Here is a 22604-nt window from a genome sequence, read left to right as displayed (position 1 = left end):
GTAGGGGACGCTGACCCCAATCCCAATCTTGCACCAGGGTTTAATCCAGCCCACGGATTGATGATCCTGCAGGTAGGGGGCTATGCAGGCTCACCCCCTTCCCTGAGACCCTGTCTCATTAGCCCCCCTCAGCTCCATCTCAGGGCTGGCCCAGTTGTACCTTGCTGCCTTTGCAGGAAACCCTTTCTATAAGGATTTTGGGGTCACTATTGGATAGTGTTGGTTCACCTTGGAACTCCCTTCCCCAGATGGCTGGCCCTATGGAGAGGGCAACTACAGCTTTTAGGAGTGCCCACAGTGTGAGGAGCCTTGAAATTCCTCCCAGGGTTGACTGCAGAGGAGAAACCTGGGTCCTTCTCCCTCTAGGACTTGGGGCACTGTTTCTAGCTTGCAAGGGGCAGGAAGAGTCCTCAGGCTCCCCTCCTAGGCCTGCAAGAGTGGAGGTGCCAGGTCTGGGGGTGGAGGGTGTTCCTGTGTGGCTCCAGTTCGATCCCTGGCATCCTGCCCGAGCCTGCCAAGAGTGACTCCTGAGCAGAGTTTCGAGTAAACCCTGAGCACCTCCTGGTGTGGCCCAAAAGGACCTATCGATACAAGCCTACACTGAATCCAACTGGACAGGACCTGTGGACCCGAGTTCACAAACTGGGCTGTACCCTTGACCTCCAAGGGGCCATCCATCACCAAGATTAGGGCTTCTGGGGCACCTACGGGGGTGCCAGTAGGATCCTAGCAGCCCTCTTAGTGTGATGGGATGTGCCCTTCTGGAAACTGGGGTGGGATGTCAGCCCCTTAATAAACCCAGGAGCAGCGTCCAGCGTCCAGAATTGAGGCTTGGGCCCTGCAGGAGCGCAGGGAACTTCGATGCGCCCCTCTTCTGCTCACTTTGGAGGCACCAGCCTGTTTCCCCTGGAGTTCACATGGAGGCGCAACGGAGGAAGAGCAGAGGCTGTGGGTCCGGGAACGTCCCCGCGCGCCCCACTCTGTCCTCCGGAATCCCAGGGGGTGGGGACTGCCACCTGGGCGCGCGGGCTCCCAACTCCATGTGCCCCGATCACCCCACCTGCCGGGGCAGAGGCTGAGGGCTGACAGCATCCCGTGCTCCCCACTAGCCGCACTCCCGGGGTCCCCAGCGACTCCCAGCACGCGGGGCTCCCGAGCGCCCGGGCGGGGCGGGTGCAGAGTCCGCCCCGGTCCTGGGGCGCCCCGCCCGCTGCCTCCTCCGCCACCACCGCCGCGCCCCGGCCCTCTCCGCCCTCTCCACGGCCCCGGCCATGTGACCCGCGGCCCAGCCGGGACGCGACGGGACGGGACGGGACGCGCGGGGGGTCGTGGGCGCGGCCCGGGCCGGGGGCGGCATGCAGCGGAGGTGGGTGTTCGTGCTCCTGGACGTGCTGTGCGTGCTGGTCGGTAAGAATCGGGGTTCCGGGGTGCGGGGCCCGTTCCCGGGCTGCACGCGGAGGGCCGGAGGGCTGCACCCCAAATCCTGGGGGGCTTTCCTAGAGGTGGAGAAGTTTGGGGTGCAGCAGCAGCAGCTCGACCCTCAGTTTGTCCGGCGCGCGCGAGCCTGGAACTCAGGAAAGGGGGTACCCCGATTCCTCCCCAGCGCTCCCTAGCCCCCCAGCCCGATTGCTGCAGGAAGCCGGGACTGAGGCGCCCCAACCGTCCCGTCCCCCCTTTCCTGCCTTCCCCGCCCAGCGGGTGATTCACCCCGGCTGGGACCGCGGGCTGGGGCGCGACCCGGTTGGGGGGCGCGGCCACTGGTTCCTGCAGGGAACCAGCCCCTCCGTCCCCGGCCGGCTAGAACCGAGACACCCCTCTAGACCGCCCCGGGGACTCGAACCCACCCACGGGCCTGTCTGTCTGTCTGCGGAGCGTCTGGGACTGTCCCCGCGGGCCTGGGAAAGGCTGGGGCCTCGGGCCGCTGGGAACTGGGGGCCGGAGGCTGAGCCTCAACCTGTCGGGCCGGTTTGTGGGCCAGGTTGGGGGAGGGGGCAGCCTGAACCCCCCCCCCAGGGTCCGGGGGAACAAAGACCGAGTGTTTGCTCCGGGGCATTGGGACAATGCCACCCGGGGGGGGGGGGAAGGGAGCGGCGGACCTAGAGTGAACCCCCGCCCACCCCACCACCCATTCCTGCGCCTCTGCTGAGGATCCAGGGGTGCCTAGGAGGAGGTTCGGCTTCCACATCGTCCAGGGAGACTCCCTTCTGGGGCTAGGCCTGCTTTCTAGGGGAGAATGCACCCCCTGGGGGGCACCTGCCTGCCCCCGAAGCCCCCAGGCCCTCTGTCCCGCGGATTGTATGGAAACACTATGGGCCAGACCTTGAGCCTAGGCCAATCATTAAACCAGCCAGATCCCGGGGTGTGAGTGTGTAGGGGTGAGGGAGGCTGGTGGGGGGGCTGGGCTCAGAGAGGTTTAAGCTCCTTCTTAGGTCACACAGCCCTGCGGAGTCGCAGAGGCTCAAAGCTCTAGAAGCTTTTCCGATGGGGTGGTCAGGAGAGCGGAAGTGTCTGCGAGGGGACTTGTGTCCTGCCTGCCCCCCCAGGAGGGGGAATCAGGTTCCAAGGGGTTGGCTTGACCACCAGGCTTCCCTATCCTGGAGATCTGGGGGGTTGAGGGGGGTGTCTCCTCATCTCTTCTGGACCCTCCTGAACCCCTGAACACCACTCCTAGCAAATCTACAGTCTTTATTGGGGCAGACTTTTTTTTTAGTTTTGGGTCACACTCAGTGCTTAGGGATCACTCCTGGCGACACTTGGGGGGCCCTGTGGGTTGCTGGGGGGGGAATGGAACTGGGGTCATTATTCATGGGTAAGGCTAGCGTCCTCCCCACTGTACCGCAAATCTGCAAATCTACAATCTTATCACCTCTCCTCCCTGCCCTTCCCAGCTCCACCTCAGGTGGGGACCTGCCTCCTTGAAAGGTGTCCGCCTGCCTGGTTCCTGCCTGGTTTCTGGGGGTGGGGGAATCCTTACCTAGGCTGTGCTGGCTAATGGGGTGCGGGAGACCTCATATTTGCCCCCCCCCAAACAGAATTGGGGCTGGTGGGGAGAGGAGTATATGAGTCTGATCCTCTGCCTGCTGTTGAAGTTCCTGGGTGCCCCACCCTTTCCTCACTGTCCTCCACCCTTTGGGGGGGGGGCGGGCAAAGGGCACTGACTGGGCCCTGGCTTGGTCTCTGCCTATCGGGAAGGACCACACCTATCACCTTCCAGTACAAAGTGTGAATCTTTGCACCCAGCTCCCAGGCCAGGCCTGGGGCGGTTCACCAAGTCTTGTTCCTAGGGGAACAACCACTAGGGCCCAGGTTTTCCGGGTGCCCCAAAGTGACAAGCCAGAGGGGGACAGCGGGGCTGGAGCCTTGTCTGGGGCTAACCTGAGGTTGATGGAGACGCACCGGGCGCCGCGATCTCACCTTGACCAGAAGGAGGCGCTGTGGCAACAGGGAGAGCCAAGTTGGGGGCCATCCTGGGGTTACTTTTTCTTTGCCTTCCCTCTCCCTCCACAGCCTCCCTGCCTTTTATCATCCTGACGCTGGTGAACAACCCATACAAGCGAGGCTTCTACTGCAGCGATGACTCCATCCGCTACCCGTACCTGCCGGACACCATCTCCAATGGGTTCATAGCTGGTTTCACCACTACTGCCACCATTGTCCTCGTAAGGGCGGGGTGGGGAGTCCAGCTCTCAGATTGGGGGATCAGGTGAGGGGGACAGCCCTAGCTCCAAATACTACAGAGAGGAGGGTACTTGCCTTACATGCAACCAGCCTAGGCATCTGGGAGCACTGCCAGGAGTGATCCAGGCGTGATCTCTGAGCACAAAGCCAGAAGTAAGCTCTGAGCACTGCCTGGTGTGGCCCAAAAGCCAAACAGAAAACAGATCCGAGAGGGCTAGAACCTGGGAGAGGAGGTCCAGCCCCACACCTGGACCCCTGCCTGAAGCCCTGGCTCCCTGTCAGGTCTCCATCGGAGAGGCCTACCTGGTTCACTCCAACCGACTCTACTCCCGCTCCGATTTCAACAACTATGTGGCTGCTGTCTATAAGGTCCTGGGAACCTTCCTATTTGGGGCTGGGGTGAGCCAATCCCTGACTGACCTGGCCAAGTATATGATCGGCCGCCTGCGTCCCTGCTTCCTGGCTGTGTGTGACCCCGACTGGAGCCGCATCAACTGTTCAACATACGTGCAGGTGGAGACTGTGTGCAGGGGCAGCCCTGCCAATGTCACTGAAGCCAGGTGGGTGGGGTGCATGGGTCGGGCGGGGCCAGCGGCTGGGTGGGGAGACCCCTTTTGGGTGTTTTGGTCTTGCTCTAACCCACCTCTCCAGACCCAATTCCCTCCCTCCCTCCCTCCTTTCCTTCCTTCCTTCCTTCCTTCCTTCCTTCCTTCCTTCCTTCCTTCCTTCCTTCCTTCCTCCCTCCCTCCCTCCCTCCCTCCCTCCCTCCCTCCCTCCCTCCCTCCCTCCCTCCCTCCTTCCTTCCTTCCTTCCTTCCCTTCCTTCCTTCCTTCCTTCCTTCCTTCCTTCCTTCCTTCCTTCCTTCCTTCCTTCCTTCCTTCCTACCTTTCCTTCCTACCTTTCCTCCCTCCCTCCCTCTCTCCCTCCCTTCCTTCCTTTCTTGTTTTTGGGTCATACCCGGCAGTGTTCAGAGCTATGGACAAAAATCACTTTCAGGGACTAGAGCCATATAGCACAGAGGAAGAGCATTTGCCTTGCATGCTGCTGACTCGGATTCGATTTTCGAGGTCCCTGGAGTTCAGTAATCCCTTAGTACAGGAGTTTGCCCTGAGCTCCTCCGGGTGTGACCCCCAAATACCACACTCTGGTCAGCTTCCCTGGGGATCCCATTTGCTGTCTTGGGGTTTCCTCATCGTTTCCTATCGTTAGATGTCAGTTGGCCCCCAAGATTTCACTATCGGAAGAACCAAGTTAAAGCTTGCGTGTCCGGGGCTGGAACAATAGCAGATAGGGTGTTCATGTGGTCCCTAGAACCAGCCAGGAGTAATTTCTGAGCTCAGAGCCAGGAGTAAGCCCTGAGCGCCCCTGAGTGTGGCCCCCCAAAAACTTGCTGATTTTCGGGGACCCCCTCCTTAGATTCAGCACTTGCCTCTCCTCACTTCCCCCCACCTCCAGGTTGTCCTTCTACTCCGGACACTCGTCCTTTGCGATGTACTGCATGGTGTTCTTGGCTGTGAGTCTCGGTGACTTGGGAGAGGGGTCCCCCTTTCTGCAGGGGGAGGCGTGGGCTGGTCCCCGTGACTTCAAGCCTGACTCCCCACACCTGTCCCCGCAGCTCTACGTGCAGGCGCGACTGTGCTGGAAGTGGGCCCGTCTACTGCGACCCACCGTGCAGTCCTTGCTCGTGGCCTTCGCCCTCTACGTGGGCTACAGCCGTGTGTCGGACTACAAGCACCACTGGAGCGACGTTCTGGCCGGGTTCCTGCAGGGGGCGCTGGTGGCCGGCTTCACGGTGAGCTCTGGGGCACCCCACTTCTCCCTGCCTGCCCCTGGCCCTTTGCTCCTTTTTTGTGGGGGCGGGGATCGGGGATCACACCCTGCAGCGCTCAGGGGGTTACTCCTGGCTCTATGCTCAGAAGTTGCTCCTGGCAGACTCAGGGGACTATTTGGGATGCCGGGATTTGAACCAATATCCTTCTGCATGCAAAGGCCCTACTATCCATGCTATCTCTCCTACCCCGCCCTTTGCTCCTTTATCTGTTCTCCGGTTCTGTGCTCTTCTTTGCAAGGTTCTGGCTTTTCCGGAGTCTAGCCGGCGCCCCGCCCCTTCCAAAGCCCCGCCTCCCTGTCCTGCATAGCCCAATCAGCTTCCCTGCTTCCATCTTTCCCCGCCCCTAACAAAGCCCCGCCCCTGCCATGCGTAGTCCAATCAGCTCTCGCTTTTATCTTTTCCCGTTCCTTAAAAAGCCCCGCCTTCCCTTCCCTGCGTAGTCCAATCAGCTCCCCCGCTTTCATCTTTCCCCGCCCCTTACAAAAGCCCCGCCTCCCTATACTACATAAGCCCAATCAGCTCTCTCCTTTCCATTTTTCCCCGCCCCCAGGTTAAGTACCTTTCAGACTTCTTTAAAATGCGGCCCTGCCTGGAAGTGGAAGACCAGGAGCGACCTCCCCGCGCATCCCTGCCACTGGGCGAAGGGACCACCACTAGCAACCACTATGTGTACCCGGTTTCCTCCTCTTCTTCCTGAGACCGCTGCTATCAGCCAAAGGGGTGCAGCATGTCCTGGCAGGCCCAGGGGCATCTGAACCCCCATTCCTGCCGGGGACCACCCTCAGCGCCCCAGGCACACACCCCTTTTGTAGGATGGGGAAGGGGACCCTGAGGACAGGTGCCTGATGTTTTGTAAACTGTAAATGGATTTTTAGTAAAATCAACCTCATGCCATCCCCGAGCCTTTGTCCTGCCCCTTTGGAGGATGGGGCTAGAGAGAAGGTGGGGCTCCCTAGTGGTGCACCAAGGTGAAAAGATTGCCCCCCCCCCCTGGTTCCCCTTTTGAGTCACAAGGAGCCCCAACATGCTCCTGCCAGATAACTCAGAATGAGTCCAACGTTTGTTTTGGGGTCACATCCGAGCGGTCCTCATTATTCCTGACTGCACTTGGGGATCACTCCTGCTAGAGCTCAAGGGATCCTATGGGATGCCGGGGATCAAACCTGGGTCAACCACATGCAAGGCAGGTACTCTTCCTGCTATTCTATTGCTCCTGCCCCCAAATGTTATCTCTGAGGATTATCCTGGAGTACTAAGTAAAGAGCAGTAGCCCCTGAGCATGTCCAGGGTGGCCCCCAAAACCAAACAGCTGGGGACATGGTGGTCTTGTGTCCCCAAATGAGTGTCAGCGGTGGCTCTTCAAGTAGGGGCTAGAGAAGAGCTAGTGGGGGCAGGTCCCCAACATGTATCCTTCTGAGGGGGACCCCAGCACAAGGGTCTTCTTTTTCTGATCTTCCTGACTCAGTCTTTCCTCTCCTCTTAGTGGAGTACCAGTCCTCATCATTCACTGAGAATCAGTACTCATTCTTACTGAATACCATTCCTCCTCCCTCCTAAAGTATCCTTACCTTTCTTTTCTTTTCTTTTCTTTCTTTTTTTTTTTTTTTTTGGTTTTTGGGCCACACCCGGCGATGCTCAGGGGTTACTCCTGGCTCTGTCTGCTCAGAAATAGTTCCTGGCAGGCACGGGGGACCATATGGGTCACTGGGATTCGAACCAACCACCTTTGGTCCTGGATCGGCTGCTTGCAAGGCAAACGCCGCTGTGCTATCTCTCCGGGCCTTTCAAGTATCCATTCCCTCTCCTCTTAACTGAGTACCAGCTCTCATTCCTGAGTACTTCTCTCTTACCTACCTGAGTACCAAAATATAAACAAAGAAGCAAACAAGAATCTGTTGTCTGTCAAGAGGCAGAGCTTTGGATTTATGATTTATTTATTTAGTCACATCTAGTGGTGCTCAGGGGTTACATCTGGTTCTGCACTCAAGGATCACTTCTGAAAGACTCAGGGGCTCCTATGGGTTACCAGATATTAAACCTGGGTCAGCTTCATGGAAGGCAAGTGTCTTACTTGCTGTGCTATCTCTCCAGCCCTGATAAAGAATATTTTGGGGATCATGAGTGAAAGGACAGCAAGTAGGGAGCTCACATTGCATATGGCCTATCCAGGTTCAATTCTCAGCAACCCTGTTCCTCAGCTCTGGCTAAGAGTGGTCCTGGAAACTGGTTGATGAGTTTGGTGTTGGGGGATTGTATGTTTGAACGTATCCCTAAGTAACTGTCAATCATAGAATCATAGCACCTCAATTAAAAAATATTTTGGATGGGGATCGGAGAGATAGCATGGAGGTAAGGCATTTGTCTTTCATGCAGAAGGTCCTTGGTTCAAATCCCGGCATCCCAATTGGTCCCCAGTGCCTGCCAGGAGCAATTTCTGAGTGTGGAGCCAGGAGTAACCCCTGAGCACTGCCGGGTGTGACCCAAAAAACAAACCAAAACAAAACAAAACAAAAAATTGGAGAGCCAAGGATGTACCTGTGTGAGGCCTGGATTTTACTCATGGCCTTGTACACACCCTCCCAAAAGAAACGAACTGAGGGCCATGGATGAGACTTTTAAAATATATATAAACAGTGCAACTGCTGAGTAATGCAGGTTAGCTTTTGATCAAATTGAAAGCAAGTTCAAAGGAAAAATTAAAGTTTATGGAAGAAGACACGTAATAAAAGTGAGCTTCGGAATGTGCAGAAACAAAGCACGGGAAAGGGAACTATTAATAATGACCTTGGGTGGGGAGATGACTCAAAGGGCTGGGGTACAGCCTTGGAGAGTGTGAGGAAGATGGAGTTTGATCCAGAACCCAGAATGATCGCTCAAACACCATCAGTGGATGGGATCAGAGCGGAGAGTACGTAGCAGAGGAGGTTGCTTACTTTCCATACAGCTGAGTTGGTTTAACCCCTGGCACCCCAGGGCCCTGAGTCTGCCAGGAGTTATCCCTGAGAGCAGAATCTAGAGTAAGTCCTGAGCATCACCTGGTACAAAATAGAAAAGACTCCACAATAGCAGGAGAAATCCCACCCCAAACCGTCACCAAAGTAGGATTAACCACAAGTATCTCTGGGTATGTCCTAAACAAAAGCAGCAGGGCCAGCAAGATGGCTCAATGGGCTGTGCATATGACAGCCCCAGGTTTTATTCCTGCACCACATGGCCCCTAAGCATTATCCTGAATAACCCCTGAGCACTGAGCCTGGAGTATGTATGCCCTGAACACCAAGAATGGCTGGAAAAATAAAACAGCAATATAAAACAAAACCAAAACAGCCACAACTACAAAATGATTTTGGTTGAGTTTCAGAAAGCAGGAAAAAGATGGGATGTCTAAACAATTTATGAGGTTAAAAAAGTTTAGGGAGGGAGTAGAAATAGTACAGTAGGTAGGGTTTTGGTCTTGAACACGTCTGATCGGGGTTCAAATCCCAACACTAATGAGCCCCCCCCAAGAGTCATCACTGACAACAAAAACAGGAGTAAATATTGGCCCTAGCACCCCCACCCACAACAAGGCAGAAGTGATAACATCGGGAAGGATTTGAACTTCTGCATGGTTGAATCTCTGGCAGGAGTCCCGGAGGAGTGAGGCCTGAGCACTCAGAGGGTGTGGCCCCAAAATCGAAAGAGAAAAAAAAGTACAAGTTTTTCTGGGACTGGAAGACACTTGCTTTGTATGTGGCTGACCTGGGGGTTTGATCCTTGGCGCCTCGTAGGATCCCCAGAGCCTCACTAGTACTATGGGGAAGCAACAGGATCTTTCCATCACAGGGTCTCAGGGGTTCAAGACCCCTCCTAATCTGCAAGCCTCTCCCCTCCTCAGTACCAGTCGCAGGTGCATAGGCTTGTGGGAAATGTAGTCTGAGTTGTAGTTCCCCCAGGAAACTCCTGCAGCAGTACAACCACACCCACACTTCGGAGCCTCGCCCCCTCAATGGCATTACCCACTTATAGTGCGGCCACGCCCATTCTACAGCCAAGCTCCATCTCTTAAGTCTCTTGCCACTGCTGGGAAGTCATGGTGGATTTAGGTCCTGAGGCTGGAAGGGAAGGAGAAATGCAGGCTGAGGGTGAAAGGGTGGAAGTAACAGCTGGACCTGCCATGTGCCGGTGGGGGTCTGCAGGAAGGGAATGGAGGCCTTGATGTGGGTTCTGAGCAACACTGCAAGCTCAGATCTTTGAGAGTGGATGCATTAATGGTACCCACTTCCGAGGTGGCGCTGGATGTGCCCCCTGAGATGCTGGTGCCCGCACACTTGCTGGGTTCACTCCATGAAATGGTCTGGACTCACTCTAGTCTCTGCAGCAGGCTGGTCTGACCACAGCAATCGCATCAGGACTTTGGCCAGCAGGGGATAATCTATATATACTTTATAGAGCTGAAGCAGGAGATATGGGGCACAAACTCAGAAAGATTGGGGGGCAAGGGTAGTATAATGGGGAAAGGCATTTGAGCCCTTGTCTCCTATATAATTCCCTGAACACCACCAGGAGTGATTCCTAAGTGCAGAGCCAGAAAAAATCCTTATTTATTTTTTGGTTTTTGGGACACACTCGGTGACGCTCAGGGGTTATCCTGGCTATGTGCTTAGAAGTCACTCCTCGCTTGGGGGGACCTAATCCAACAATGGATTAGGGACGCCCGGGGATCAAACCGCAGTCTCTCCTAGATTAGCTTGTGCAAGGCAAACACCCTACCGCTTGCGCCACTGCTTCGGCCCCACCAGGAAAATTCTTGAGCTTTTTGGGGTGCTGTCCACAAACCAAAATAACCAAAAGTGTGATGCCCTGACCACTCAGTAATTTCCCTGGTCCTGTTCAATGAAGGTTTTTGGGGGTTTTTGTTTTGTTTGTTTGTTTGTTTTTTGCACACATGCCTTTCCCGAGAGGAGTAACCATGCGAATTCTGACCAGCCAGGGGGTGAGTGAGATCCTCCACCCCTCCAGCGTGCAGAAATCGCTCCTGGCAGGCTCGGGGGACCATATGGAATGCCAGGATTCAAACCAATGACCTTCTGCATGAAGGCCTTACCTCCATGATATTTCTCTGGCCCCCCTGGGCTGCTTTTTTCAGTGATGGTTTTATGACCCTATTGAACATGTCCTCCAGAGCGAGTCCACTGGGTTCCTGGGTGGCCCCGGAGGGTCCAGGAACTCACACTGATCATTGTTGGATTTCTCCTTGCTTCTGCCGCCGCCGCCAATCATCATAGGTTCCACCGATTTGGAGGACACACCTGGCAAGGAACAGACAGATGGGCACTGAAACCAGCTCAGACTTCTCAAGGCAAGCTCAGCCTGGAGTGTGGGGGCCAGAAATATAGTGCAGTGGATAGGGGGCTGGCCTTGCATGCAGCAAACCCTGGATCAATCCCCAGAATCCCACAGGATCCTCTGAGTGCAGAGACAGGAATGATCCTGAGTGCAGACTGGAATTGTACCCTTTTACATGCCAGGTGTGACCCCCAAAACAACACTGTCTAGAAAGTGGGGAACCAGGCTGCATAAGTTGACTGATTCTGGACTTTTCCATGACTGCTGCCTACTGCTGCCATGACTCTTTAAGTTTTTCCAAGCTGAATGATGTGGATGAGTCTTTAAAGAAGATTCAGTTCCCCATGCTGGAGGGAGGGAGGGAGAGTGGAGTAGGAAGGGAGGAATCTTGCCTGGCATGGGGGGAAGAGGAGAAGAGGAGAAGAAAGAAGAGGAGGATGAAGAGCCGGAGAGATAGCATGGAGGTAAGGCATTTGCCTTTCATGCAGAATGTCATTGGTTCGAATCCCGGCATCCCATATAGTCCCCCAAGCTTGCCAGGAGCAATTTCTGAGTGTGGAGCCAGGAATAACCCCTGAGTGCTGCCGGGTGTGACCCAAAAACCAAAAAAAAAAAGAGGTGGATGAGAGGGAGGGAGTGAGGAGAGAGAGAGAGAGAGAGAGAGAGAGAGAGAGAGAGAGAGAGAGAGAGAGAGAGAGAGAGAGAGAGAGAGAGAGAGAGAGAGAGATATGCTTGGCATAGAGCTGACCTCTGGCCCTCCAGGAGTGATCCCTGAGTGCAGAACCAGGAAAAAGCCCTGAGCAATACTGGATGTGTTCCCACCATCCCCCAAAATTAATAAAATATGTGGAGCTTGAGAGTACACTGCTGGTTACATAGGCAGCTGCTCACAGGCACAGAGTCAGGAGTAAGCCCTGGTTTGATGCTTGGCACTGCCTATAGTCCCTCGAGCACTGACAGGAGCACAGCTGGTATAGCTGAACCCCACCTCCTTTTCTCCAATCAACAAAAAAAACAAACAATGGGGCCAGAAAGATAGGACAGCAGTTAGGGTGATTGCCTTGCATGTGGCCAACCTGGGTTCGATCTCCAGCATCCCATATGGTCCTCTGAGACTGCCAGGAGTAATTCTTGAGCACAGAGCCAGGAAGAATCCCTTCCCTTGACTTACATGGCTATAACCTGAGTTTTATCCCTAACCCCACCCCTATGGTCTCCTGAAAACTGCCAGGAGTAATTACTGAATACAGATTTAGGAGGAAGCCCTGAGTATTGTTGGGTATAATCCACCCCACCCAAAAATATATGTTATATATATTTTATATATATTTAGATTTATGGAACTCACTATGCCTACCTGATTGAATTTTTCCTTCCTAAAAATCAAATGAATGAAAGGACAAGTTTTTTGTGGTTATGCTCAAATTCACATGCTAGAATGAAAAAGAAAAAGAAACAAAACAATTATGTAATGAGCAGCAGAATGAAAAGAAGTTGAAATAGTTGGCATGAATGAGCTTCATATGTAAAGTTTTCAATGAACTGATTGGTTTCTTTAGTTAAAGAAGCTTTTTTATTGTTGTAGTAGGGGAGACTGGAGAGATGGTTATGGGATTAAGACACTTATTTCACCCATACCCCTGATTAGCTAACTGTTCCAGAGTTTGACGAGATCTGATCCCTAAATTCAGAAAAAGGAATAAGCCCCGTGTCCCACCAGTATGGCTCAAAAGCAAAACAAAACAAAACAAATAAGGAAACAAACAAAAAGAAGTTGCTTTGGGGCAGGAAATAGAACAGTTAGAAGATGTTTTCCTTCTATGTATGCAAAGCCAAGAGTAATTCCTGAGCAATACTGGGTATGAACCCTTCTTAAAAGGAGAAGTCCCGGGGTGGGAGAGGCAGCATGGAGGTAAGGCATTTGCCTCTCATGCAGAAGGTCAGTGGTTCAAGTTCCGGCATCCCATATGGTCCCCCGAATCTTCCAGGAGCTATTTCTGAGCATAGAGCCAGGAGTAACTCCTGAGCACTGCTGGGTGTGACCCAAAAACCAAAAGGAGAAGTCCCTCAAAAGAAAACATGATTTAGGGGACTGGAGACATAGCATGAAGGTAAGGCATTTGCCTTTCATGAAGAAGGTCATTGGTTCGAATCCCGGCATCCCATATGGTCCCCCGAGCCTGCCAGGAGTAATGCCTGAGCACTGCTGGGTGTGACCTCCCCCCAAAAAAAGAAAACATGATTTAGATATTCTCAATATAATTCAATTTTTTTTGTTTTTAGGCCACACCCAGTATGGCTTAGGGCTCTACACTCAAAAATTACTTCTGGCAGTGCTCAAGAGAATAGTCGGGGATTAAACCCAGGCCTGTAATGTGCGAAGCAAATATCTTTTTTTTTTGGTTTTTGGGCCACACCCAGCGGTGCTCAGGGGTTACTCCTGGCTATCTGCTCAGAAATAGCTCCTGGCAGGCGCGGGGGACCATATGGGACACCGGGATTCGAACCAACCACCTTTGGTCCTGAATCGGCTGCTTGCAAGGCAAACGCGAAGCAAATATCTTACCTGCTGCACTACTGTTCTGGCTACAAAGAAAACATAATTTAGATATTCTCAATATAGTTCTAAATTGACTAATCATCCCATTAATCAGTGAGATTCTTAGAAAAACTCATATTTTTTTCTTCCCTCACCCTTTGGTTACACCTGGCTCCAGGGGGTGTCCAGGGGTCATTCCTGGTGAGGGCTGGGAATCATATGGGGTAAGGTTGTTGAAAGCAAGTAAGTGCCCTATACAAGCACTCTCTCTCCAGCCTAGAAAAATTCACCTTTAAAGATGTCTCTCTTTGATAGCATGGAAGTAAGGCATTTGCCTTGCATGCTGAAGGACAGTGATTCGAATCCTGGCATCCCATATGGTCCCCAAGCCTGCCAGGAGTGTAGAGCCTGAGTGCTGCCCAGTGTGACCCCCCCCCAAAAAAAAAAAGATGTTTCTCTTCATAGCCCTTAAGTCTCCATGTTCCAAGTAGGAGATGACAGCAGGCTTATTAAATACACAAGCACCTGATCAGAAAGAAGCAGGGCTGGAGAGATAACATGGAGATGAGGCATTTGCCTTTCATGCAGAAGGTCATTGGTTCAAATCCCGGCATCCCATATGGTCCCCGAGCCTGCCAGGAGCTATTTCTGAGCTTAGAGCCAGGAGTAACCACTGAACACTGCTGAGTGTAACCCAAAAACAAACAAACAAAGAAATAAAAAATAGAAAAAATAGAATAATCACTTCTTTGAGTCTCATAGATCATTACTGAAAGTTTTTATTGTTTTCACACCATACCTGGCTGCTCTCAGGGGTTACTCCTGGCAGGCTCAGGGGACCATATGGGATGCCAGAGATCGAACCTGGATCCTTCCTGGGTTGGCTGCATGCAAGGCAAACGCCTTACCACTGTGCTATCACTCCGGCCCACAAAGGGATTGGAATGTGACTACAGACTAGAATGCCCATCCTGTATGTCATTGTCTCCATTTCCTATGATGCTGACCTGGGTGTGGCCCAGAAACAAACAAAAAAATTATGAAAGACTGATAGTACAGCAGGTGGACCACTTGCCTTGCATACAGCCAATCTGGTTCTATCCCTGGCACCACACAGGGTCCCCAAGCACCACCAGGAGTGATTTCTAAGAGCAGAGCCAGGAGTGTGGCCCAACTCCCTTCTGAATAAAATTAATTCAACTTGAAACTCATAAAACTGAAGTTTGTTAATCAAAAAAATAAAAATGGGGGGGGGGGAAGCAATAACACAATGGAGTGGGCACTTTTTTGTATCTGGCTAACCTGGGTTCAATTTCCAGTACCCTGAGTCTACCAGTATTGAACCCTGAGCCAAAGCCAGGTTTAAGTCCTGAAAACCACTGGCCCAGAAAGCAGGAAACAAATCCAAAAAAAGTTGGTTAAAATGCAACTACTCGGGCCCGGTGAGATAGCATAGCGGTGTTTGCCTTGCAAGCAGCCGATCCAGGACCAAATGTGGTTCGTTCGAATCCCGGTGTCCCATATGGTCTCCCGTGCCTGCCAGGAGCTATTTCTGAGCAGACACCAGGAGTAACCCCTGAGCACCGCCAGGTGTGGCCCAAAAACCAAAAAAAAAAAAAAAAAAAGCAACTACTCAGGGGTCAGAGTAATAGTGGGGAAGACATTTGCCTTGCCTGTGGCCAATTCAGGTTCAATCACTGGCATCCCACAATCTCCTGAGTCCAGCCAGGAGTCATTCCTAAACACAGAGCAAGGTGTAATCCCTGAGCTCCACCAGGTATTGCCCTGAAACAAACAAACAAACAAACAAACAAACAAACAGAACAAAACAAAAAAGCAAATATTCTCTACTCCTTCAAGACACCAGATTTTCTTCCAATTTCCTCTTCCAAACTCAACTTCCTTTCTACAAAAAAGCCCCACCGTCTTCTAACTGCTGCAGAAAAGGCTCAAAGAGCAAGGCCTAGCCCCCAACTTCACAGATCTCTGTTTGGATCACCCATTTCTACTTGTCACAGTCACATCTAACCTCATGGCAGCCCATCAAGAAATAAGTAGAAGGGGGCTGGAGAGATAGCATGGAGGTAGGGCATTTGCCTTGCATGCAGAAGGATGATGGTTCAAATCCTGGCATCCCAAATGGTTCCCCCGAGCCTGCCAGGAGCGATTTCTGAGCGCAGAGCCAGGAGGAAGCCCGGTAGGGTGTTTGCCTTGCAGGCGGGCGACCAGGACTGACCCTAGTTCGGTTCCCAGCATCCCATATGGTCCTCTGAGCTTGCCAGGAGCAATTTCTGAGCCAGGCTTAACCTCTGAGCACCGCTGGATGTGGTCCAAAAACAAAAAAATGAAGAAACATGTTCAGGGCTTGAGGGTCAGCACAGCAGGGAGGGCGTTTTCTAGCATGTGACTAACTCAGGTCTGATCCCCCTATGGTCCCCTAGGAGTAATCCCCGAGTGCAAAGTCAAGAGTAATCTAAAAGCACCAAGGGATGTGATCCCCCCAAAAAACCCCAAAATTAATACCACTCCCCTGACAGCAGGGTTCTCCAATCCCAACCCTACCCAGTATTTCACCACCCAGTCAGCAGCTCAGCTCAGCCTTCCTGGGGGCTGCATGAACATCCCCACCCAGCAGAGACTAGGGGTGATTGCAGGGTTCCCCCAGCTCCTGAGACCCTGGTTCAGCACACAAAGCCCAGCGGGACTGGGGCAAGGGTTGAGGCCCAGAGCACAATGCACAAGGCAGCTATGATGATACCAACGTGTGCACACCCCACGCGCAGGACAGGAACCCCCTAAACCTTAGGGGATCTGCATGTCAGTCTGCTCGCAACATTCCTTTCCTCCACCAGCTCCATCCAGGCACCGAGAAGTTTAGGGGTTTAAAATAGAATGGGGTGTTCAGCATAGTGCAAAAGCATAGCAGGAACCTCAGCCCTGAAGGGTCTCCCCAAAACCCTTGAGAGTAGCCTTATGGGGTCATGAGCGCCCCCCGTGCAGCGCTGGTATCAATACCCTGGAGGTGTCCTGAGCGGCCCGGTCAGGCACTGCCTGGGCACAAAGCCAGCTGAGCCTCCTAATTCCAAGCAAAGCGTTGGGGGGAAACCTAAAGATCTAAGATCTTTGCAAAGGCAAAGACAATTCAAAATCACCGCTCTGAGTCTCCTGCAGTGGGTCCCTGATCAGCCTTTACCCAAGACTCACCCCCAAACCTGGGAATCAAAGAGGGGCAGAGGATGGGTGTGGGCCCCAGCGCTGCCCTCGTGCTGCACAAAGGCTCTTTCCCTAGAAACTTCCTATAGGTCACTTTTGGGGACTTGGAGACGTGGTGCAAGCGCCCTGCAGCTTAGAAAGTGAAGACCTAGGGGCCGGAGAGATAGCATGGAGGTAAGCCGTTTGCCTTTCATGCAGGAGGTCATCGGTTCGAATCCCGGCGCCCCATATGGTCCCCTGTGCCTGCCAGGAGCAATTTCTGAGCCTGGAGCCAGGAATAACCCCTGAGCACTGCCAGGTGTGACCCAAAAACCAAAAAAAAAAAAAAAAAAAAAAAGAAAGTGAAGACCAAGAAGATTTGGGGTTCCCAAAGGCGGCACTTCGGAGACTAGAGTCGCCCTTCAAAGTCCCCCTTTTCTCCCACGGGGTCCCCTTTGCAGGCCCTGGAAGGGTTTGGTCACGTGACTCGCCTACTGGCGACAGCACGAAGCTCTGACGTCACTTTGCCACTTTGCAGTCACAGCGCCTTAAAGAGCCCCATTTGATGTCTTTGCCCAGAAGTGGCAATTTTTTTTCCCCTTTCGGTTTGGCTCCGGGTTGGTGGGTTTGTAGGGAGGGAAAATACTGAAGGGTATGGCTGGGGGGGTTAAGGATAGAGGCTTCTGCTTTAATCTGAAGACCACCTACTCAAAATATAGTTTTATTGGTTTTGGGATTTTGGGGGTACCCACCTGCCAATGCTCAGTAGGGGTTACTCCTAGTAGAGTTGGAAGGCCTTTGTTTTGCACTTGGCCCACCTGGGTTGAACTCTCGGCATCCCTTATGGTGCATTAGCATAGAGCCAGGAATCAACCTCTGAGCACAGTCATGTGTCCCCCCCCCCCCCAACAAACAAAATGAACTTTAAAAAAACTAAGCCATGAGGGGGCCAGAGCGGTAGTAGAGTGGAAGGACACTTGCCTTGCATCCAGGTTCAATCTCTGGCATCCCATTGGGTCCCCCAGCAAATGCCAGGAGTGATCACTGAGTGCAGAGCCTGGAGTCAGTCCTAAGCACTGCTGGGTGTGGCCCAAAGAGAAAAGAAAAAAAAAAAAAAAAAAAAAGGAAGAATCCAGAGGAATGCAAAAAATTCCATAGTCTGCGTCCTGTATACCAGGGTTATGACCTACTTCCCCAAAGCTGACCAGGAAGGTCATTGTGAATAGTGGTGGAAAATCACAAATCACAGGAAAGTCACCCTTTAACTTAACAATGCAGGGACAGAGATGAAAGACTTCTCTGCACGCAGCTGACCAGATTGAGTGAGATACGGGGGTACCACTAGTTCCCTGAGTAGACATGCATGGGTGTGACCCCAAGTTATCTTCTCCGTAAAACTAAAAGCATTTATCTCTGATAGAAAGCTAATGAGAGATAGCACAGCGGTGTTTGCCTTGCAAGGAGCCGATGCAGGACCAAAGGTGGTTGGTTTGAAACCCGAATCCCGGTGTCCCATATGGTCCTCCGTGCCTGCCAGGAGCTATTTCTGAGCAGACAGCCAGGAGTAACCCCTGAGCACCGCTGGGTGTGGCCCAAAATCCCAAAAAAAAAAAAAAAAAAGCTAATGCTTAAGGAACTGGAGAGATAGCACAGCGGTAGGGCATTTGCCTTGTACGTGGCCAACCAGGACAGACGTTGATTCGAATCCTGGCATCCCATATGGTCCCCTGAATGTCAGGAGCGATTTCTGAGCGCAGAGCCAGGAGTAACCCCTAAGCATATATATATATATATATATATATATATATATATATATATATATATATATATATATATATATATATGGGGCCTGAGTGATAGCACAGCGGGTAGGCGTTTGCCTTGCACACGGCTGACCCAGGTTCGATCCCCAGCATCCTACATGGTCCCCTGAGCCCGCCAGGAGTAACCACTCAGTGCTGCTGGGTGTGGTCTTCTCCCCTCTTCTCCCCTAAAGAAACAAACAAAAAAAGCTGATGCTGGGGCCTGAAACATAGCACAGTGGTAGGTAGTACCTTGCCTGAGAGACAGTACCTCGCACCCAGCTGACCTGAGTTCAAACCCCGACATCCCATCTGCTCCCCAGAGCTGTGTTAGGAGTGATTCCAGAGCACAGAACCAGAAGCAAACCCTGGGAGCACTGCTGGGTGTGACCCAAGAACCACCACCACCAATATCTAAGATGGATCCTGGAGCCTTCTCTCTCTCCACCATGACCACCACCTTAGCCCACAGGCAGAACCCACTGTTTCTAAGCAACCCAAAGCCGACCCCACAAGAAAGCAAAAACTGGGCCCGGAGAGATAGCACAGCGGTGTTTGCCTTGCAAGCAGCCGATCCAGGACCAAAGGTGGTTGGTTCGAATCCCGGTGTCCCATATGGTCCCCCGTGCCTGCCAGGAGCTATTTCTGAGCAGACAGCCAGGAGTAACCCCTGAGCACCGCCGGGTGTGGCCCACCCCCACCCCCCCCCAAAAAAAAAGAAAGCAAAAACTGCAAATTTCCAGTTTGCTAGAAGCGTTCCTGGTCATTGTGATGCCTGGCCCTTTAAGGCGCTGGGGCCGCGGATGTGACGTCACGCGCCACTGGGAACTTTTTCACACCGGGGTCCCTCTGCTTCTTGGCCCTGCAAATGCCCCTGTTGTGTCCTGTGAATGGGGAGTCAGTGAACGGGTCTGGGGGTGCAGTGGGTAAGCAAGGGCGGACTTTGAAGGCGCCTCTAGTCTCCAAACTGCCAGCCAGAGCCCAGAAGGCCCGCGATCGCCCGCTTTGTGCTCTCCCGGAGTACCGCTGCTCCTTGGGGTACCGGCTGGCGTGCAGGTTGCAGACGCCCGCCTGGGCGATGTTTCTAGCGGAGAAAGAGCGTTTTTCTGCTTCTCTTTCCTGTTGCTGCGCCCCATCTCTCTCCCTCTCTCTGCCCTAGTGATCCCCGGATATTGGGGTGAGTGTCAGGGGGTGCGGATGGTGCAGGAAAGTGGTTGCAAGGACCCGCATTAGCAGCTGGAAAAAAAATTTTTTTTTCTTTTTAAGGATTGTTTGTTTTGGGACTGCACTTGGCTCAGGGCTTAACTCCTGTTTCCGCATTCTAGGTTCATGCCTGGCAGTTTTTAGGGGACCCTATGCAGTGCGTGGTATGAATCTTGGATCTCCTTGTACTATCTCTCCGGGGCTCTAGAGAATGCTTTTAATGCTCCTTTTTATTTAGACAATATTCTGAATCATAGGCACAACCCAGAGTGAATATTTTTTTGGCCACATCCGGAGGGGCTTAGGGGTTACTCCTGGCTCTGCATTCAGGAATCACTCCTGGTGGGACTTCAGGGACCATATGGGATGCTGGGGTTCAAACTTGAGTCAGCATCATGCCTAGCAAGCAGCTTAACTTCTGTACTATCACTCTGGATCTTGAGAGTGTTGGTTTTTTTTTTTTCCCCCTCTTTTTTGGTTTTTGGTCACACCCGGCAGTGCTCAGGGGTTACCCCTGGCTCCACGATCAGAAATCGCTCCTGGCAGTTTCGGGGGACCATATGGGATGCTGGGATTCGAACCAATGACCTTCTGCATGAAAGGCAAACGCCTTACCTCCATGCTATCTCTCTGGCCCCAGAGAGTGATTTTTTTATTTTTTTTAAGTGGGGGGAATGGCCACTATAAGAAGCGTTCTAACGTTTTAAACTGGCTGCAGACATTATAGACTGGGGAGCCCAGCACTTGTCTTGCACATAGCTGGCCAAAGTTCCCTTCACAGCACCACACAGACCTCCTTGAACCCCACTGAGCACAACCTGTTGTGGCAAAATCTCCCCACATTTTCATGGGTGTGTGATAATGACTGGGTTTGATTTGAAAGGATTATGTGGGGGTAGATCAGGGGGTATATCTGTGTTTTTTATCTTCAGGTTTCACTGTTGTCCCATTTCATGTTTTTTTATTTGTTTGTTTTGGGGGCTCACCCAGAAATGTTCAGGGGTTACTTCATTTAGAAATTACTCTTAGCAGGCTCAGGGGAACCATATAGGATGCTGAGGATCAGATCCTGATTGGATGCTTGGAAGCCAGATGCCTCCCCACTGTGCTGTTGCTTTTTCCCAATTTCCTGTATTCTTTTTTGATTGTGTCTAAAGCAGAGGTTGGTTCCCTTCTTGGAAAACTCACCTCTGTCTGTCCTATGGCAAAGCAGCCACAGACTGGAGTGTGCATATGACCTTGACTATTCGAAAAGTCTTTCTTCACAGGGCCAGAGCAATAGTCCAGCAGGTAGGATGCTGGCCATGCACCCACCAATCCATTTGGTCTCCTGAGCATAATAGGACTGATTCTTGACTGCACAGTCAGGAGAAACTCCTGAGCATCACTTGGTGTGGCCCAACACTTCCAGTTCCCCCCACCCCCAATAAAAAGACCTTCTTTACTGAAACAGGCCATTGCTGGGGCAATAGTACAGCAGGTAATGTGCATGCCTGTACTTACTTATACATGCCATCTCAGATTAGAATCTTGGCACCCCATAAGGTCCCCTGCTCCCTGCCAGGAGTGATCCCTGAATACAAAGCCAGGAATGACAGGAATGAGCCGTAAGCACTGCTGAGTTTGGCTCCCCCCCCCAAATAAACTTTTTTCCCTTTGTATAAAAAATTATATGTGTGATTTTGAGCTCAAAATATCTTTCTCCTGTACCAATGATCCTATAGTTGTTTTCATAGTTCTCAGCTCTGCTGAATGCTGACATTCTCATCCCTCAGCCTTAAGTCCTATAGTCACATCTCAAGGACAGACATCTAGGGCTATCACGAGGGGAGGGAAAGAAAAGATTTCAGTTGGAAGGTCAAAGTCTCCCCCCCTTCTTTTTATTTGTTTGTTTTGGGCCACATCTGGACATGCTCAGGGCTTACTCCTGTAAACCCTTACTCACTGTGCTCAGGAATCGCTTGGTGGAACTCAGGGTACTGGGAATAGAAACTGAGTTGTTTGTCAGGTCCCATCAAGGCTCTTTTCTTTTTTTATTTTGTTTTTGTTTTTGTTTTTGGGCCACACCCGTTTGACGCTCAGGGGTTACTCCTGGCTATGTGCTCAGAAATCGCCCCTGGCTTGGGGGGACCATATGGGACGCCGGGGGATCGAACCTCGGTCTGTTCCTTGGCTAGCGCTTGTAAGGCAGACACCTTACCTCTAGCGCCACCTTCCCGGCCCAAGGCTCTTTTCTTAACCAGGACTCAGGGTGTAGCCTCACTGAAACTTCCTGTTTTTGTTTGTTTTGTTTTGGGGACTATATCCAGTGGTACTCCAGGCTTTGTGCTCAGAAATTACTCCTCAGGGCTGGAGAGATAGCATGGAGGTAGGGCATTTGCCTTGCATGCAGAAGGACAGTGGTTAGAATCCTGGCATCCTATCTGGTCCCCCAAGCTTGCCAGGAGTAACCCCTGAGCGCTGCCGGGTGTGACCCAAAAACAAAACAAAAAAAAGAAATTACTCCTGGCAGGCTTGGGGACCATATGAGATGCCCTGGACTAAACGCTAGTTGGCTCTGTGAAAGGCAAATAAATGCCCTATCTGCTATGCTATTGCTCCAGCCCCCGAGTTCCTGGGTTTCATGCCTCCCAGTATAAAACAAAAACAAGAAATTATAAGCCACAGATATAGCACAGAGGTAATTGCCTTGCTCATGGGGGGCCTGAATTTTATCCCCAGCATCTCATGACCGTGGAGTCCCGCTGAGTGTGGCCTTTCCAAAAAAGAAAGAATCATATTTTTGTATATTTGTTTTCACTTTGCAATTTATGTTTTTTTTTTTTTTTTTTTTGTCTTTCAATTTGAAAGCCACACCTGAAAGTACTCAGGGCATATTCCTAGCCCTGCACTCAGGGTCTGGGGTGCTGGGGACCAAGCTGGTGATGTTGGCCTTTGCAAGGCCAGTTTACCTTACCCTGGGACAATCTCTCTAGCCCCTATATAGTTCATTCTTTCTCTCTTTTTAATGTTTGATTCTGAACAGGAACAA

At 52.1% G+C, this 22604-nt stretch overlaps 1 protein-coding gene across 1 annotated transcript; it reads left to right on the top strand.

The window, feature by feature from the left end:
- Positions 1-1301: 1301 nt before the first annotated feature.
- On the top strand, positions 1302-6306 carry PLPP2 (phospholipid phosphatase 2). The gene is made up of 6 exons (XM_049789064.1): positions 1302-1407; positions 3508-3659; positions 3961-4238; positions 5134-5191; positions 5294-5470; positions 6060-6306. Exons 1-6 carry the CDS (start codon positions 1356-1358, stop codon positions 6204-6206), a joined length of 864 nt encoding a protein of 287 aa, XP_049645021.1. The 5' UTR covers positions 1302-1355; the 3' UTR covers positions 6207-6306.
- The last annotated feature ends 16298 nt before the right edge of the window (positions 6307-22604 follow it).

The sequence above is a fragment of the Suncus etruscus genome, chromosome 15 (assembly GCF_024139225.1).
Source record: "Suncus etruscus isolate mSunEtr1 chromosome 15, mSunEtr1.pri.cur, whole genome shotgun sequence".
NCBI lineage: Eukaryota > Metazoa > Chordata > Mammalia > Eulipotyphla > Soricidae > Suncus > Suncus etruscus.
The sequence above is the reverse complement of the archived record's forward strand: the minus strand, read 5'-3'. Positions and strand labels throughout refer to the sequence as shown.

What these genes read in the sequence shown, in the direction of transcription:
- PLPP2 (XM_049789064.1), top strand. Translation starts at nt 1,356, where the DNA reads ATGCAGCGGAGGTGGGTGTTCGTGCTCCTGGACGTGCTGTGCGTGCTG. An exon ending in CTACTGCCACCATTGTCCTC is followed by an intron (nt 3,660 to 3,960) that starts GTAAGGGCGGGG and finishes GCTCCCTGTCAG; the next exon opens with GTCTCCATCGGAGAGGCCTA. An exon ending in ACTGCATGGTGTTCTTGGCT is followed by an intron (nt 5,192 to 5,293) that starts GTGAGTCTCGGT and finishes CTGTCCCCGCAG; the next exon opens with CTCTACGTGCAGGCGCGACT.